The 19004-nt window shown below is 40.7% G+C and overlaps 1 protein-coding gene across 3 annotated transcripts in view; it reads right to left on the minus strand.

Annotated features, from left to right (window-relative positions):
- Positions 1-1315: 1315 nt before the first annotated feature.
- Positions 1316-19004, minus strand: part of LOC126355058 (probable phosphorylase b kinase regulatory subunit alpha) — a 215166-nt gene continuing 197477 nt past the window's right edge. For all 3 annotated transcript variants that reach the window (XM_050005224.1, XM_050005223.1, XM_050005225.1), the window contains exons 22-25: positions 17020-17178; positions 5830-5883; positions 5551-5754; positions 1316-1874 (exon numbers count right to left, since the gene is read on the minus strand). In XM_050005224.1, the coding sequence (XP_049861181.1) occupies positions 1647-1874; positions 5551-5754; positions 5830-5883; positions 17020-17178 (645 nt within the window). In that variant the 3' untranslated portion in view covers positions 1316-1646. The remainder of the gene's footprint in view (positions 1875-5550; positions 5755-5829; positions 5884-17019; positions 17179-19004) is intronic.

The raw sequence follows: 19004 nt of genomic DNA on the forward strand, positions 1-19004 counted from the left end.
AACCAGTTAGCTAAGAGGAAGACCTACAGGAAAATGGGACAGATTGAGAAATCATTTAAGATAGCAGAGTTGAGCCATTATTATTAACAGTCACAGAGTTGCTGAAAAGCCCTACAATGGCCTATAGAAGGATGAAAGAACCAAGGAGGGGGGGGGGGGGGGCACCAATGAAGAGATAATAGGGAGGAAAAGAAGTTCAATGCCCACTACACAGTTTCTGTGTGTGTGTGTGTGTGTGTGTGTGTGTGTGTGTGTGTGTGTGAGAGAGAGAGAGAGAGAGAGAGAGAGAGAGAGAGAGAGAGAGAGATTTTTTGGGGGAAGGGGACTGGAAGGAGTGTTGAATGCTAAGGCAGTTTTTTTGAGAAGGACAAGGCTGTTTCCTTCCTTATCCTTGCCTAGTCTGAGAAAAGCTTCACCTCTGAAAGTCTTGCTGTCAGTGGAAGGGGTTAAACTTACTTCTTTCTGAGTCATATTCCTTTTTTCAAAAGAAAATTGGAAAATAAATATTAACTAGAAATAAACTTCATACTATATTTTTGGAATGGGGTCATGCTCTATTACAGGATAGGTAACTGACGGATAACTGGTGGAAACTATTTACCTGGAAAAGTGCTTTATGAACATATAACAGATCTATTATTATTTGTATGAGAAAATGTTAGTGTTTACATATGTGCTGAAAATATCTCGTCACATTTGGGCAATGAAGAAACTCTATTTCATGTTTAGGCAATAAGGAAAAGTGCTTATTTATCATGCATCTCTTTTATGCAAAAATTTGCATAGAGTATCGTGTTTGGTGGATCCATAGCTTCTGTGTCAGAGTACTTGATATATTATTTCATATTAGATAAATATAGTTCCACTTATGGTCCACTGTAATTGGCTGAATGCATCAGTTGTTACACTTTTACCTAAAAACTGCAAAACCACTTCAGATGGGTTCTACTGTTGTAATCCTTATAAACCACTGACTCTGAAAACACATTAAGTAACAATCAGTTCTTAATTTCAGTACATACAGCATCACATGCTGACACACAAATTTTATTTATTAATAATAATTTATAGTTAATTTTTTTTGGAAAGAAAGGAAGATTGAGTTTAGTAATCTGTCGGCATCGAGGTCATTAGAGATGGAGCATAAACTTGGATTGTGTCAAGGATGGGGAAGGAAATCTGCCATGCCCTTTCAAAGGAACCACCCCAGAATGATTTTGGGAAATCACAGAAAGCCTAAATCTGGATGGTTGGATGCGTGATTTTCACAGTTGTCCTCCCAAATGCGAGTCAGTGTACTAAACATAGCACCACCTCAATCAGTAATTTTTTATTTTATTTATTTATTTTTAAGACTGTACAGTTAATAAAATATGTATGTTTTGTGTTTAGAAATGTGAGAATCTATTAACAAATAAATTTTTCAACGTATTCTAACAATAACTGGTCTTATTAGTATACAGCTATTGGCAAAAATGACATTGTTATCGCATTGGTCAATATTTTCTGCATGAAATACATTAGTCTTCAAAACTATGGCACTTTGTTTTCTGAGGTAGCACATAATCAAGGAAGTACAACTAAATGGAGAGGAGGATACTTTGGAGTTTATGTTTCATACATCATTGCTTGAGATTCTTTTGCTCTTAACTAATTGTACAGTCCATATCTCCTTCACGTGGCAGACAATCCAGTAGGCTTGCAATAGCTCTTGTCACATATGTCATGGTTCCATAACTGCCACTAGGGGCACTGTCATAAAAATGTTGACAGATATATGCTGCTCCACCACACAGCAACCCACCCGTAGACATCATTTCACGTTGCTCTCGAGGCTTCGCACAACACAACGTAGCATCACCATCCACTCTCATCTATAAAAAAAAGAGATTTTTTTTATCATACAGTAAACAATTTAAAAGTTTCTCCAACTGCACTGTCATTGTTCTTCAAATCAAGTAAAAATCACATACGTTTTTATAAAATGAAAACTATTATTCTTACAGTCAAACTTCAAACAACCATTTTATAATGGATGAAAGAAAACTTGAGAGAATGGGAAGGATACAACAGGATCTTTCTTATGTATATGAAAGGAGGATATACATTTAATTTGAATGGTTTTTTTTACTTCTACACTTCTCTCATGGCTCATTCTAAATGTAATCTTTTGCTGTCACTCCTGTCTAATTTATCATTGCATCTTCCACTTATCTCTAGATTTCAACCTCAACCACACTGTATTATTCATCCGAATACCGAAATCCCTTCCTTAAGCTATAACTACCTTTAGTTATATCCATATTTTGCACACCACTGCCAGATATGTATTATGGTTTCTTCTCATTCCATTTGTGTACTAAGTTCAGGTGTAATGACTGCTTAAATGCCTTTGTGTGAAGTGAAATTAGCTTACTCTTGTCTTTGCTGTCTATGCAGGAGTAATATGTAGGGGGAGAGTATACTCCTAGATTCTTCACTTAAAAATAGTTTTAAAAGTTGAAACCAAATGGTAACAGGTTTGTTCAACTCATGGGACGGACACACACACACACACACACACACACACACACACACACACACACACACACACACAGAGAGAGAGAGAGAGAGAGAGAGAGAGGTGAGTAAAGAACTGTGTGGTAGTACCACCCTATCTTGTGAAACTGTGGAGCAGGAGGAACTAGTGCCATCTACCAAACCACCAATCTCACCACATGTTTGTAACTGCCAAGTATTGTTTTTGTTCCTGCTCAGTCTCTACAGCTCTCCCACATATCCAATATTCATACCAACTGTGTAACCCTGATCTCTGGTGAAATTATTCTGTCCTAATTAAATAAATGTTTATCACAGGGGTCAGAAGCAAAGATTTGTGTGAAGTTATTCTAGGAGTGCTCTCAATATACTACTTCGAGCAATTAGTTCGAAATCCAACTCGATATGGGAGCATATTAGATATCTTGGTGACAAACTGACCTGATCTTTTTGAGGAAGTTAATCCAGAAGAAGGTATTAGCGACCATAATGTCGTTGTGGCTTCTATGTCAGTGGAAGTTTTTTTTTTTTTTTTGGGGGGGGGGGGGGGGGGGAGAAGAAACTGCGTAGTTTTCTTGTTTGGGAAAGCAAATAAAAGTGTCATTAATGAGCATTTTTGGTCAGAATTTAAAGGTATTGTCCACCATGTGCTAGAGAAGTATGTGCCTAGCAAAAGTACCGGGGCAGGGTATGGATCCACATTGGCACAACAAACATGTTAGGAAGTTACTGAGAAAGCAGAGAATTTTGCACAGTCCTTTTAAATGTAGTCACTGCCCCGCTGACAAACAGAGATTCTTTTAATGAATTTGAAAGCAATATTTTATCTGCAGATTCTAAAAATAACCCCAAAAAATTTTGGTTGTACGTAAAATCTATGAACGCTACAAATAATTCAATACCTTCTCTTGCTGAAAGTATGTGTAATGTAACATATGATGGTAAACAGAAGGCCGAAATTCTAAATCTAGCTTTCAAAACCTCGTTTATGGCAGAGGACTGCAGCACCATTCCCCCTTTCAATTATCGAATAAACGATGCAAGGATGGCTGACATAGTGTTTAGTGTATCTGGGATTGTAAAACAGTTAAGATCCTTAGATGCCTGGAAAGCACCTGGCCCAGACGGTATCCTGTAAGATTTTATGTTGACTACGATACAGATATAGCACTATTCTTATTCATCATCTACCAGAGATCACTGGAACAACAGACAGTTCCACAGGACTGGAAGAGGGCCCAGGTCTTAGCAATCTACAAAAAGGGTTGAAAATTGGATGCACTTAATTACCGGCCAATTTCACTGAGATTGATTTGTTGTAAAATCATAGAACATATTTTGTGTTCAGACATAATGAACTTTCTAGACTCTGAGAAGCTCATCTGCAGAAACCAGCACGGTTTTAGGAAACAGCAGTCATTGAGACACAGCTGGCCCTCTTTGTGCACAATATACAACAGGCTCTAGATACTGGCTCCAAGGTTGATGCTATATTTCTCGACTATCAGAAGGTTTTCGACTCTGTTCCGCACTGTTGCTTGCTACAAAAAGTGCACGCTTATGGTCTATCCGATGACATATGTGGTTGGATAGAAAGTTTTCTAACAGACAGTGAGCAGTGTGTCGTCCTGAATGGGGTGACTTCAACAGAAACAAGTGTAACTTCAGGTGTGCCCCAGGGCAGCGTAATAGGTCCTCTGCTTTTTACAATTTACATAAACGATCTGGTTGATGGTATTGACAGCGGCCTTAGACTGTTTGACAATGATGCTGTAGTCTACAGGAAAGTAGTGTCACACAAAAGTTGTGAACAAATCAATGAGGATTTGCAGAAAATAAATCTGTGGTGTAAAATCCCCATTAATGTACGAGTACAAAATAAATGCCCAGTCTATGGGAGCTGTAAAGTCCATCAAGTATCTGGATGTGACTATTAGAAATGATCTCAAATGCAATGATCAGATTACACAAGTAACGGGTAAGGTGAACTCTAGATTGTGGTTTATTGGTAGAATCCTGAAGCGATGCAGTCCTTCAACAAAGGAAATAGCTTACAATACATTAGTTTGTCCAGTCTTGGAGTATTGTTTGTCCGTATGGGACCCTTACCAGTTGGGTCTGATTCAAGAGATTGAGAAGGTCCGAAGAAGAGCAGCAAGATTCGTGACTGGTACATTTAGCCATTGAGAGAGCTTTACAAGTCTCATAGAAAGTTTGAAGTGGGACACACTTGCAGATAGACGGCGCGCTAAACAGAAGGGGCTGCTCACTATATTCCGAAATCCGATCTTCACCAAGGATGTAGAGTATATATTATTACCACCAACTTTCAAATCATGCAATGATCACGATTCAAAGGTAAGGGAAATAAGACCTCGTACTAAGGCATTCAGACTGACGTTTTTCCATCGCGCGATCCGCAAGTGGAACAGAGAGGGGGGGGATATGACTTTGGTGCAAATTGTACCCTCTGCCACACTCAGCTTGGTGGCTAGCAGAGTATATATGTAGATGTAGATATAAGTGCTATCACTTTTAAAATCAAACTGCAATAAGTAAGTTTTTGCAAGCTTCTAGACTTTTTGTTTCAGTAGATTTTTATAAAGTATGTGTGTCTCTCCAAACAGCACAGTGTGAATGGCATGTCTTACATAAATACCACCACATTTGCAGGAAATACTATACAAACCTGGCATTTCTCGATGTAGATGTTGTCATACTTATGTTTTAAATACTTGTGTTAAAACTGGTGATGACTGTCAATGGACATTGTTTTAGTTCTACATATTGAGGTGTTTAAGACAACTTTGTTGTGGACAAGATAATGAACTTTTTATATTCAACTTCGGAGTGTAACCCTACTGCAAGATGATTTCATTCACTCATGCAGCTGTGAAAGACTCTGAGGATACACTAGTCTTCTTTGGTAGAAAAGAACAAAAACTGTGACATGTTGTTATACAATTTATAACATTTAACCTGTAAAAGTGTCAACAAATAGAGTTATCTTACCTGGTCTTCCAGAAATATTTGATTCGCTTTGTGTACAAGACTCTCCACTGTTATTATGTTTCCTAAAGAGGCAGCCACATTATATTCAGCAACCAAGGTCAGTACCATCAAAGCTTCAACAATCAGCTGGCGATATTCAGGTTGTGGAATAGTATTAAGAACAGTTTCCACTGCCAATGCAAACTTAAGTTCTCCTGAAGTCATCTGTGAAAAGCCATCATTTTAGTGATGAATTTTATTTATGAACTAGAATGTGCAGAAATTTGCAAAAACACTTACCTCCTGAGTCAGATGCTGAGGTAAGACTTGTCCTTCAATAGCTAATCCCTGGCACTAAAATTAAGAAATTAATACCATTTTAGTGTCACAACTATGCCTTACTTTGTAAAGGCACTATGATCTACACAATAATAATGAAGAGCATATTCAGGATCTGAGCAAAGATGATGATTGGGGTAAAGGGAGGGTGCAACTTGTATTTGTGAATGGCGAAATAGTCTTGATTCCATGACAACTTCTTTTTAGGTACAGTTGTGACTAATCAGTATTCATTACATGTTGCACTTTCCTCCAATAGAAAATGAATTGGTACGTCTACCTATGAGGTTAGCGGGAGAGGGAGGGGTGAGAGAGTTAGTTTTATGATGATCTTTTTTGGGGGGAGGCAGCAGACATACCCATGTTAATTATCATTAAATCACAGCAAAGAAGCCTCCTACCAGGGGAAGGTATAAAGGATGTTACAAAGATTATTTTACTGATACAAATTAAATCCCATTTGTTAGCTGGTTGGTTAGTTAATATGTTAGTTTCAACTTGCAGAGATCATTTGCACAATTAATTGTAATTATATGGGACTAGTGATTTTATATTCACATCACAAATTATTTTGTGAATATGGCTACATGCTGATCATTTGCAAGTGCTTTTAAAAAAACATACAGATGTGCATTAGCAATTCTCACCAAGCACTTTTTTTTTTACACGTTACAATAATACAAATTCTACTACAAAATAAAATAAGTTGTCAAAGAGAAACTTTTACTGTTTGTTTTCATATTTTACTTTGCTATCTGTCAGACATTTTGTATCACTGGGATTCAGCACTACAATTAACTTTTTTGTGCCTAGACATTTTCCTACTCTCATTTTACATTTGCATCTCAAAGATATTGTTAATATTGTTGTGAAGAGGTAATTATCATTCTTAGAGTTCTGAGAAATCAATGAAAATCCAGCTTTTCTAAAACTTTGCCTTTCCATCACAACAAATTATATCTCCTAAGTTGCTTGATTCCAGGGAGCTTTCACTTTTGGAGTGAGAGGAATGATAGAATTTGCTGGGTCTGGTCTCTAAGATGGGTTCACAATTCCTCACGAATTGGTTTTGGTTTGTTCTGTCTGTGGGCATAGAAGTTGTTATTGGTGAAAGAAGGTCTCTCAATGGCATGCTTTTGGTCATTTCTCCTGGTTTCATCAAAGAGACTTAGCAAGGCATATCCCATCATGATACTCTGTGGTTATTCTACTGCTATTTTCAAGTCAGACTGTGATGGATCAGTCACATCAAAGAAAGTGCACAACATTCTTATCTCCACATTCTTTGCTGGCTTCAGTTTCACTGGATATGTATAACTGTGTAACATCCATGCAAATAACTTCCATTTCAGCTCACACATAAATTGCTCTAGTCACAGTTCATCACCAGTTACAATGTTTAACACTGATTTGCATGTACCAACATTAAACCTAGTATACACCTACTAACAGAGCTCTGATTTCTTAGTCTTGTATCCATAAGTAGGATAGTGCATTATCCAAAACAGCAAACATTTTTTAACGTTATAACTGTCACATAATATCTGAGAGACAGCTGCTGAAGCAATCCTAAGAACTCACTAAATAAGTCACATCATGAAAGGCACCTGCATCTATGTGCAAATAGTTCAACTGAGTGATTAGTCCACATCTGACGTATACAAGGAAACTGACTGACAAATACTATTTTATATAAAAATAATCTACACAGAGAATACACCATCAATGAATCTTTAACATTTATCAAGTAACTACTTTACTATTTAATCTATCGAAGTCACACACTTTTCTGCCTCATCACTAAATAAACACAAAATTTAATACCTCTGCCAAAATAAGCTGATGTTAACACGAGCTAACATGAGATAGCCAACCAATAGTTTCGTTATGGATGCTATTTATCATCAAAAGTGGATGCAGAAATGTATTTCAGTATGATCACATAAATAATACAAAATATATTTGCAATCTATAGAGTAGAAAGATATCTGGAGTGAGCACTGCATTCTGTGGGTGTTGTCAGAATTAGACTGGGTTTGTCTCCTGACAGCTTGAAAGATATCAATTTTTTAAACAGATGTCAACCAAAGAGAGGCTATCTAGGAGTTAATTTTTTTTCTTTTTGATACAATTCTGATAGGTCACACCTGTGTTATTTCTAGTCAGGTTTGTCTTTTTAAGGGAGGGAAGGGGTTGAGAGGGGGGTGGAAGCAATTAGCAGCAATTTACAGTACAGAAAATTAAAAGTAAATCATAAGTTAATATATTCCTATAATAACATGAAATGAAGAAATGTGAAGTAAATGGAAGCTGGAAATTATTAAATGATGTACTGGGTGAAATTACAGAATGCATCACAAATACATTATCTACACAATCCTGGTACAGAGCTGTTGCACTGTATAAAGGTTTTCTGAATGAATATAAAAATTTTCAAGTCTCTCTCTGGCTAGTGACAAGCCAAGGCAGGCTCTTGTGCAGTGTCTGTATTGGAATGTCAAATAGCCAAGAGATCTGATATTGCAATAGGATGGCATACATCTCGGGCCACTGCTACATGTCATTTGAGCAAGGTGTCTGAATCACACATTCAGCAGTAATATCTCCCTGAAAAGGGAGCATAACATCATTCTGCCAACCACTGCAGAAAGTAATGAACTGAAAGCCTGAAAAGAAAAGCTGGGACAACATGATGCGATGAAGATGCCGAGATGCCCAGAAAACCAGGCCACATTTGGTCATATTCGTCAATGCAAAATGTCATTGCCTCCAGCAGACAGCTACGTATATCCGGGCACATTGTCATTGTTTCAGGGAGGTGCAGTAACTGCTTCTGTGAGTGGACAACAGCGGCCATGGCTTCCTCTGGTGGAAAGGCCATGAAAACTATTTACAAGCACCACCATACTGTGCAGAGCTGCAGTGAACTTACTGCAGTGCTATCTTTGATGTCCATGAGTGCACCCTAGTAAACCACATCACTGAACTGTTGGGCATCACTACTGAATGGGCAACACCTGCCACCAGCTGTGTTTAACATATGCACGAAGAAAGAATTATCTGAATGGGATGGAAGTTGGTAGATGTAATGTACATGTACAGACAAACAAATGATTACAATTTCTGAAAAGTTGGATGATTTATTCAAGAGAAAGAGCTTCAGAAACTTAGCAAGTCAGTAATTTGTTGGTCTACCCCCGGCCCATATGCAAGCGGTGGTTTGGCTTCACATAGACTGATAGAGTTGTCATGTTTCCTCCTGAGGGATATCGTGCCAAATTCTGTCCAACTGGCATGTTAAATTGTCAAAATCCTGAGATGGTTGGATGGCTCTGCCTATAATGCTCCAAACATTCTTAATTAGGGAGAGATTAGAGAATTTGCTGGCAGAGGTAGGGTTTAGCAAGCATGAAGACAGGCAGTAGGAACTCATGCTGTGTGCAGTCAGTCATTACCTTACTGAAATGTAAGCCCAGGATGGCTTGCCATGAATGGCAACAAAAAGGGGCACATAATTGTTCATCCTTCATTGTAGATGATTCACTCAGATTTATCATTATCTGTGTTCAATTTTCCTTGTAAAATGGCTAGTAATAAGAGGAAACTGAGTGATGTAGAACTTGACCAGCCAGCCAACATAAACAAATCAGAATGGGACAAGTTCATGCACAAATTCTCGGATGGTGAAAGTTCCTACGACCATCTTCATGCGAGCATTCAAGTGAGGACTCGAATGAAGATAACAGTGAATGCAATGAAGAAGAAGATGAGGTTTGATGGCCAAATAGCACGCGCTACAAATAACAGTGACAAGAGGAGTGCAGTGGCAACTTCTGACATTGAATATAATAGAAACACCAAATGTAGCAGGAAGAGGTGGAAGGCATCGTATTAAGACTCATCTGAGCTTTCCAAGGGATTTAATGTTTCCAACTACAGTGCCCCTGTTCCTCTCGGTCTGCATCACTGGGTCCTGCAATGCTGGGGACACCACGTCACTGTCTGCGAAATGGCTCCATCAGCGACCCGTGCACGCACTGCTGTGTTCGGACTTTTACAGCAGTGGAGTTGCGGCATCGTTAGGATGCGCTGGCAGCCGACTCAGAGGCCATCGCCTCTGCCACCTCAGCGCCGCCCGCTGCAAGGCAACCCGTGGCGCGCTCCCTCGCCAGCGTGGCTAAGAATGTGGTGACAACGAGCGCCTGTGATCCGGCATCTGAATCTGCGACCCTCACCTTGGATGTCTCCGGTGTGTGTTGGGAGCCAAGACGACTGCCCGCAGTAGTGAGGCATGGAGTGGCCAGTTACTGGCTGGCTACGGACCCCGCATCGGTCTCAGAGGGTCGAACAAGTGACCTGCTGGTATGTGTGTGTGTGTGTGTGTGTGTGTGTGTGTGTGTGTGTGTGTGTGCGCGCGCGCGCGCGCGCGCGCGAGTGTACACCTGTCCTTTTTTCCCCCTAAGGGAAGTCTTTCTGCTCCCAGGATTGGAATGACTACTTACCCTCTCCCTTAAAATCCTTATCCTTTCGTCTTTCCCTCTCCTTCCCTCTTTCCTGAAGAAGCAACTGCCGGTTGCGAAAGCTAGAAATTCTGTGTGTGTATATACACTCCTGGAAATGGAAAAAAGAACACATTGACAGCGGTGTGTCAGACCCACCATACTTGCTCCGGACACTGCGAGAGGGCTGTACAAGCAATGATCACACGCACGACACAGCGGACACACCAGGAACCGAGGTGTTGGCCGTCGAATGGCGCTAGCTGCGCAGCATTTGTGCACCGCCGTCGTCAGTGTCAGCCAGTTTGTCGGGGCATACGGAGCTCCATCGCAGTCTTTAACACTGGTAGCATGCCGCGACAGCGTGGACGTGAACTGTATGTGCAGTTGACGGACTTTGAGCGAGGGCGTATAGTGGGCATGCGGGAAGCCGGGTGGACGTACCGCCGAATTGCTCAACACGTGGGGCGTGAGGTCTCCACAGTACATCGATGTTGTTGCCAGTGGTCGGCGGAAGGTGCACGTGGCCATCGACCTGGGACCGGACCGCAGCGACGCACGGATGCATGCCAAGACCGTAGGATCCTACGCAGTGCCGTAGGGAACCGCACCGCCACTTCCCAGCAAATTAGGGACACTGTTGCTCCTGGGGTATCGGCGAGGACCATTCGCAACCGTCTCCATGAAGCTGGGCTACGGTCCCGCACACCGTTAGGCCGTCTTCCGCTCAGGCCCCAACATCGTGCAGCCCGCCTCCAGTGGTGTCGCGACAGGCGTGAATGGAGGGACGAATGGAGACGTGTCGTCTTCAGCGATGAGAGTCGCTTCTGCCTTGGTGCCAATGATGGTCGTATGCGTGTTTGGCGCCGTGCAGGTGAGCACCACAATCAGGACTGCATACGACCGAGGCACACAGGGCCAACACCCGGCATCATGGTGTGGGGAGCGATCTCCTACACTGGCCGTACACCTCTGGTGATCGTCGAGGGGACACTGAATAGTGCACGGTAAATCCAAACCGTCATCGAACCCATCGTTCTACCATTCCTAGACCGGCAAGGGAACTTGCTGTTCCAACAGGACAATGCACGTCCGCATGTATCCCGTGCCACCCAACGTGCTCTAGAAGGTGTAAGTCAACTACCCTGGCCAGCAAGATCTCCGGATCTGTCCCCCATTGAGCATGTTTGGGACTGGATGAAGCGTCGTCTCACGCGGTCTGCACGTCCAGCACGAACGCTGGTCCAACTGAGGTGCCAGGTGGAAATGGCATGACAAGCCGTTCCAAAGGACTACATCCAGCATCTCTACGATCGTCTCTATGGGAGAATAGCAGCCTGCATTGCTGCGAAAGGTGGATATACACTGTACTAGTGCCGACATTGTGCATGCTCTGTTGCCTGTGTCTATGTGCCTGTGGTTCTGTCAGTGTGTCATGTGATGTATCTCACCCCAGGAATGTGTCAATAAAGTTTCCCCTTCCTGGGACAATGAATTCACGGTGTTCTTATTTCAATTTCCAGGAGGCCTCAACCTCCGCTAATATCAAGTTGCCGCCGCTCATACCTCACCTGTCTTTCAACAACTTCTTTGCCTCTGTACTTCCGCCTCGACTGACATCTCTGCCCTTACTCTTTGCCTTTAAATATGTCTGCTTGTGTCTGTGTATGTGCGGATGGATATGTGTGTGTGTGCGCGAGTGTACACCTGTCCTTTTTTTCCCCTAAGGGAAGTCTTTCCGCTCCCGGGATTGGAATGACTCCTTACCCTCTCCCTTAAAACCCACATCCTTTCGGCTTTCCCTCTCCTTCCTGAAGAAGCAACCATCGGTTGCGAAAGCTAGTAATTCTATGTGTGTGTTTGTGTGTTTTGTTCATGTGCCTGTCTGCCGGCGCTTTCCCGCTTGGTAAGTCTTGGAATCTTGCGCAAAACATCCAAAATGGCCTGTCAGGAGCCATACTCAAAACACAAACAAAAAAGAAAGAAAATGTGTCCAACACTCAAAAGGAAAAATTGGTCAACACTCACTCACTCGTACTGTACAGATGATGTCCACTATTCTGACACCAAATGTAGTGGCAACTTCTGACACTGAACTTAACAGGAACACCAAATGTAGTGGGCAGATGTGGAAGGCACCATATTAAGACTTGTCCAAGCTTTCCAAGTGATTTATTGTTTCCAACTACAGTGCCCCCATTCCTCTTGGTCTGCGGCACCAGGTCCTGTAATGCTGAGGACACCACTTCGCTGTCTGCAAAATGGCTTGGCACGGAATAGCTGCCTGAGCGCACCGTGCTTGTACTGCAGTGTGTCAGCCTTGTATGGCAGCGGAGTTGTGGCATCGGCAGGATGCGCCGGCAGCGGACTCAGCGGCCTTTGCCTCTGCCGCTCAGTGCTGCCCGCTGCAGGGTGACCCATGGCGCGCTCCCTCCACTGGCATGGCTAAGAACCCAGTGATCAGCGACCGTGATCTGGCGTTCGAATCTGCGGCCCTCACCCTGGATGTCTCCGGTGCGTGTTGGGAGCCAAGACGACGGACCGCAGTAGTGAGCAGTGGAGTGGCCTGTCGCTGGCTGGCTACGGACCCAACATCGGCCTCAGAGGGTCGACACAGTGGCCCGCCAGGGATTGGAATGCTGGTGCCCCATCTGCTGCTGTGTGTAGCTGGTGGTGTGACACGCCACGCCGTCCAGGAGAGTTGCCACACTTGAATGCCTATTTATATGTGGCTATGCATCTCTGTTTTGCTAATGCACTGCTCCGAGTCACATACTCGTAACACCTCGGTAGGCCAGTGGGCCCCTTCTGCCTGTAACTTGAGCCATGCAAACTACTGCATTTTCTCTTTTCAGCGGGTCTACAGCCTTGTGGCCTCCATTCTACTTCGCAACCACTGGTAGTGTGACTTACTGTCAACAGGCCCACACCTGGCTGTAACTTGTGTGCTCTGAAATTTTGCACCAAAACTGACTTTTCCTATCCCAAATGGTAGTGCCACTACAGGAGTAACATTCCTCAAGATCCACCAGTATTTGCATTCAACAAGGATGTGGGACTGAAATTAGACATAAAATTTGGTGTTAACACACTTGTTGATTTGTTAGTTTTTTTTCCTTTTTTCCTTGAAGAATTCTTAATGTCATTATGTGAACAAACAAATCTATATGTGAGCCAGGACGGAAAAGAACGTGGGAAGACATTAACGAGGCTCCTGAGATGGACGCATACAGACGTTGTGGAAATGAAAGTATTACTGAGGCTGTTGTTGCACTGGAGGACAAGTCCTTCTTACAATGTCATGTTCTGGAGATCTGTTATGAGTAGAAACTGATTTCGGCTTTTACTGAGATATCCACATTTCTCAGACCACTCATGGCAATCCAGTGAACAACTACACAAAATTAGACCAATTTTGTACCATTTCAATAGCATCATATTCCAAACAGGAATCTCTGCATTGATGAATCAATGGTTTTGTGGCACAACTGTCTGTTTTTCAGGCAGTATATCAAAAACAAGAAACAAGTATGGTGTAAAACTTCACGAACCATGTGAATCTAATGGTGAGGTTCTCAAAATAAAAATTTGCTGTGGCAAATCATAGGAGAAGGCCACGATGGGTCATGCATCTGAAGTTGTTTTACAGCTGATGGAAGCTTTCTTGAAAAAAGGAATTTTGCTTCATATGGACAATTTTTATAATTCTATATCACCTACAATTCTGTTTTCGACTTACAAAACCTATCTGTGTGGAACATTATGTAACACCAGAAAAGAAAATCCAAATTTGTTAATTACTATGAAACTGAAGAAAGGTCAGATGGTGTGGAAAAGAAATGACAGTGTTGTTGTTTGCAAATGGAAGGACAAAAGGGAAGTCCTGACCATTTTTAATATGCACCATGCTGAAATGATGGAAATTCATAATCGAAACAGCGAAGCTGCCTTGAAACCAACATAGTCCCAAACTACAACAATGGCATAGCAGGTGCTGATCAGTCAGACCAAATGCTGTCATATTATTCAGCATTGTGAAAAACTATTGGATGCACTGCTTAGTAAGCAGATCCCGGGTTCTTAGTTTAGTCTGGTACTCATTTTTGGTTGTCACCACTGATTCCGCTTAATGTCCTGCTCCAGCTGATAGCAGTCATCCCCCTTCAATTTACATCCAGTATTAAGTCTCTAGCTTTCACAGAAAAAATTAATCAGCCACTGACTGAAGATAACATGCCAGACACTTAAAAGACAATCAGGACAAATGGCAGCTTTCATTATTTAGAGGCAACACTCACCATTAAGAAAAAGGTGCACCCAACAAAGACATGCAAAGTGTGCACAAACAAAAGAAACACCTTGAATCACAGTACTTTTGTACCATTTGTGAAGAAAAGCTGGCTCTTGGCGTGGAAGAATACTTCACGACATATCATCAATAAAAGAACTTTTATTTTCATTACCATTAGTGACACAAAGTGTACATTTTATGTCTAAAGCTAACATATTTGTATGAACTTTTGTACGCACTTTTCTATTAGTTTATTCCAAATGTGAAAATAAAAATTTTGTTAAACCATGCCCAAACAATTTACTATACCTGTCCCTGACGACTTGTAAATCGCATATCTTTACTACGAATGTTTACATACCTGACCTCATTCAGAAACTCGTTTCCTACAAGTTAACTTAGTTGGCACCAGTGGTCAGGTCATCAGGTATGACATAATTCATAGCTGGCAGTCGATGTGTTAAGAACCACATCCTGCCTCTTGTAGTATCCAAGGGAATATCATAAATCATGGTGACTTCAGTGTAATTATCTTTGAATAAAAGTGTCATTTCTGTTCATCTCATTGTGTATTTCTTTCAGTTACCTTCTGTACTATACTGTAGCAGTTCTTTCTATGTACAGTCCATGCTACGCTACTTAGTAGTGACACATCACGCAAAACTTGCTTCCATTCTTAAGTTTTGCTCAGTAGCGTGTAACTGCATAAATAGCAGAGAATTTACTAAACAGCAATTGTTATATAGCTTGCTGTGCCATGAATTTTTCTATTGTGTGTGTGTGTGTGTGTGTGTGTGTGTGTGTGTGTGTGTGTGTGTGTGTGTGTGTGTGCGCGCGCGTGACATCCCCCCTTAAACCACTACTGGAACGATTTCAGCCCCTTAACGTCAGGGTAATAACCACCTACCTACCATAATTTAGGAGACGAGATGTCATAAACAATGAGATGTGTAAAAAAACTGCCACATTATGCAAGACATTTAAATGTATTACTTCTTTGCTACTAATGCTCTTCACAATATATTTCATTGAAAGTATCCACTTATGACTCTGGACATACCTACACAAATATAGCATTGTATAACACACAGTTCAAGACATATGATGTAAGAAACACTGATATACGTAAAAAAAAAAGTTACAACATGCATGTTACTACTAAAACACTCCTACAGTCGAGTGAACTTAAGGGAATCCCTGATGTCTGGCTCTGCTTCTGACAGCTTTCAACTACTAAGCACAAACGGATTTAGGCAAAAATGATAAGAGCTATGAAGAGGCATTGCCATAGAGATAAAACAAACTGCAGACATGTGAAGCAATTGTGCCCAGCATACAGAAACTGTCAAGGATCATTTTTCTTAATTTGGATGCTGTAGTCATACAGTTGTACATTTTGCATACTTCTTTGTCCAACTGTTTCAGAATTTCAAAGGTGTTTTCACAAATACATGCAAATAATTTTTTTCGATACTTCACTACAAACACAGTTCATATTTTGTTTTCCTTTCGAGTTGAAAATTGCCAATATGAATAGCTGGGCAAAGAAAGGTTCTGTCTGCTCGCATGTAATATTTGTTGTATATCTGGCTCTGTGGTACTTTTTCCAACTGTGTGATTACTAAATAAATACATGAAAGCATTACCAGCAAATAAAATTATGAGCTAGCCTCCAAAAAAAGAGAAATATAAATACACAAAAATTGAGAACATAATGAAGTGACAGGAGATACAGCTGCTAATGTGCAGCAAATTCTGTGTTTTTCAGGACACTTTCAAAAGAACTGTCTTATTATGAAGTGGTTTTGTCTACATCATCACATTAAAAGTTACTATAATCGACTCAGATATATGATAAAATGCAACATAAAACTGATAAACAGCAGTGGCTGAAAAAAAGAGGCACATCTGAGTTGTGACACTTGCTGTAAAGAAACAAAATGCCCTTTCATTTTGATCTTCAAAGCTAGGAGCCCAGTTTATGGGCATCAGTTGCAAATTGTAACCAAGACAACAAAATGCTTGTATTAAACCCATGTCACCTATACAGGGAATCTATCTGTACAAGTGATGAAATGATGTTCAAAATCTACAGGACACCATTCTGAGGTCACATGAGCAAGTTGGCAGTGTATGTGGATAAGACAAAAATCTGTTCTGCGCATCTAAATGTTCGCTCTAGACATATTTATACTCTATGTGAGAAACTGAAGTTTCTGTAGTACTGCACTACTGATGATAAAATTCTCTGTATAATGATCCTAACAGTAGTGTATGCAATAAGATTAATATGCCTATTTCAGTCACAACTACATTTGACGGGTAAAAACTAAAAATAATGATCATGAGAAATGTACGTACGCGTTCTAGGACTCCCCATACTCGAGGATAAAAGTCTCGTGGAACTCTGTTCAATGCCCCATCTAGTCTTCGCCGGCGAAGCCACTGGCCTTGCCGATCTGGCTCCACATCATCTTTCCCTTCTAGGTCTGAGCCCAGCAAGATACCAATCTGACTCTTCTGCAATCATTAGCACGTAATAAATTCAGACAAACTGCATAAAATATTACAATTTATGTAGTCCTGTACACTGCTTAATCTGAAAGGCAGGCAAGTGCAGTATTATCAAATACGAATAAAATATATGTGACAGGAATGCTCTGTGGAAATGAGAAATGCACAATGTTTCTAAGGTGTACACAGCAATTAACAAAGGCCATCATAGACAAAGACAAAACTAAATTTCAGAGTACTAGATAATACAACTAATACCACCGTGAGCAAGGCAGAGAATACTGATGCTTATATTATTTGCCCCCTGCCCCCTCACTCCATATGTGTTTCATGTTTGCTGTTTGGACAACAGCAAAAAAATTCAAGTAAAAATTTAATACGGCATTTGCCTTCCTTTTCAGCTCAGATTCAAACCATTATTCAAGATTATTTCTCTATGAATGGCACATGAAAATATCTGGCCAGGTCACTGACTATAGCGGCTTAGCAACTTATGGTGATACTATACTCAAAGGATGTGAGCGACTTTCACCTATTTGTGCTCATAACAGTGGTTTTCCTTAAGTTTAGAGTTGCTTGCCGATTGTAGCATAATACATCCTCCTTTTCCCTCCAAACCTTCCTCAATTTCATCATAATTGTCATGATAAGCTACATCCCTGATAACTGATACCACTGCCTGCAAAGAAATAGGAAGAGGGGGACAGAATTCATGGACCTAAACTTGTGTATAAATAATTCAACATGTAGTTATAAATACTTGTGTATGAATTTATTTTATGTAAATGAGAGCCAAATGCATGTTTACATGCAAGTCATTGAAATAAGAACAACTGGCCCAAAGCCAGTGGATGGAAGTATAACATGCCCTAAATTTTTTTTTGGGAGACACATAAGGAGTACGGAAAAGAGTTGTTTTTAGTAGCAGAGAACTAGTTGATGAAATTAAAACCTCAGAATGATTATGGAGTGCAGCACTCCTGCTCTAATGGATTTGACATTATAAGCTTTCTTCTTCTGTAAAACGATGTATTTTCATTAAATTAATTGGTCCTGTTAATCAGGAATACAAATGATCAACACAGGGTGAGTATTCCAGTGTCTTTATGACCCCATAGACTGGATCTAACAAACAATAGTCATTAGAATATCACGCAAACCAAAGGGCTTGCTTGGTCTTTGATAAGAAAAGTACCTGCAGTAGACAAGAATATACCGAAGGAAATGTATGATTCAGTCATATTTTCACATTACTGACAGAAGCAAACTGAACAAACTTTTGTGGGATGTGGTTTGTCTAATGCAACTAAATGAGCAGCTGTTTTTATTGTGCCATAGATGTTTCACTTCTTTTTACTGCTGAACCATTTTTAGTGGCATGTAATACAGTCTAGTTTTGTATGTAATAAGTACAGACTTGTTATTATATTACAGATTTTTGCATCATATATTCCTATACAACAAATTTCCTTTGTCTCTCTCTTATTATTTATTATGCTTCTTTATTGCCCCTAATCCCTGATATTATTCTAACATAAATTCTTCTGATTTAAGCAATGTACTCTGCTATGCCAAATTTGCATTTTCTACAATACTTTTCTTTTTGTTTCCTCCTATTCTTCCATATCCAATTTCATTCATATTTTTCAAAATACTAGGAGGAAGCTACTTGCAAGCAATCAGAGTTAATGCACATAATTTCCTGCTTTTGTTCAACCCACCTGCATCATTGTCTTTCAAGTGCAAACCCCAAAATAAAACGAACTTAATGGCATTAATTCTGAGTAAGGATCTAGTCACTGTCTTCACAACTATATGTCTTTGTTTCCTCT

Source organism: Schistocerca gregaria, chromosome 3 (genome assembly GCF_023897955.1).
Source record: "Schistocerca gregaria isolate iqSchGreg1 chromosome 3, iqSchGreg1.2, whole genome shotgun sequence".
NCBI lineage: Eukaryota > Metazoa > Arthropoda > Insecta > Orthoptera > Acrididae > Schistocerca > Schistocerca gregaria.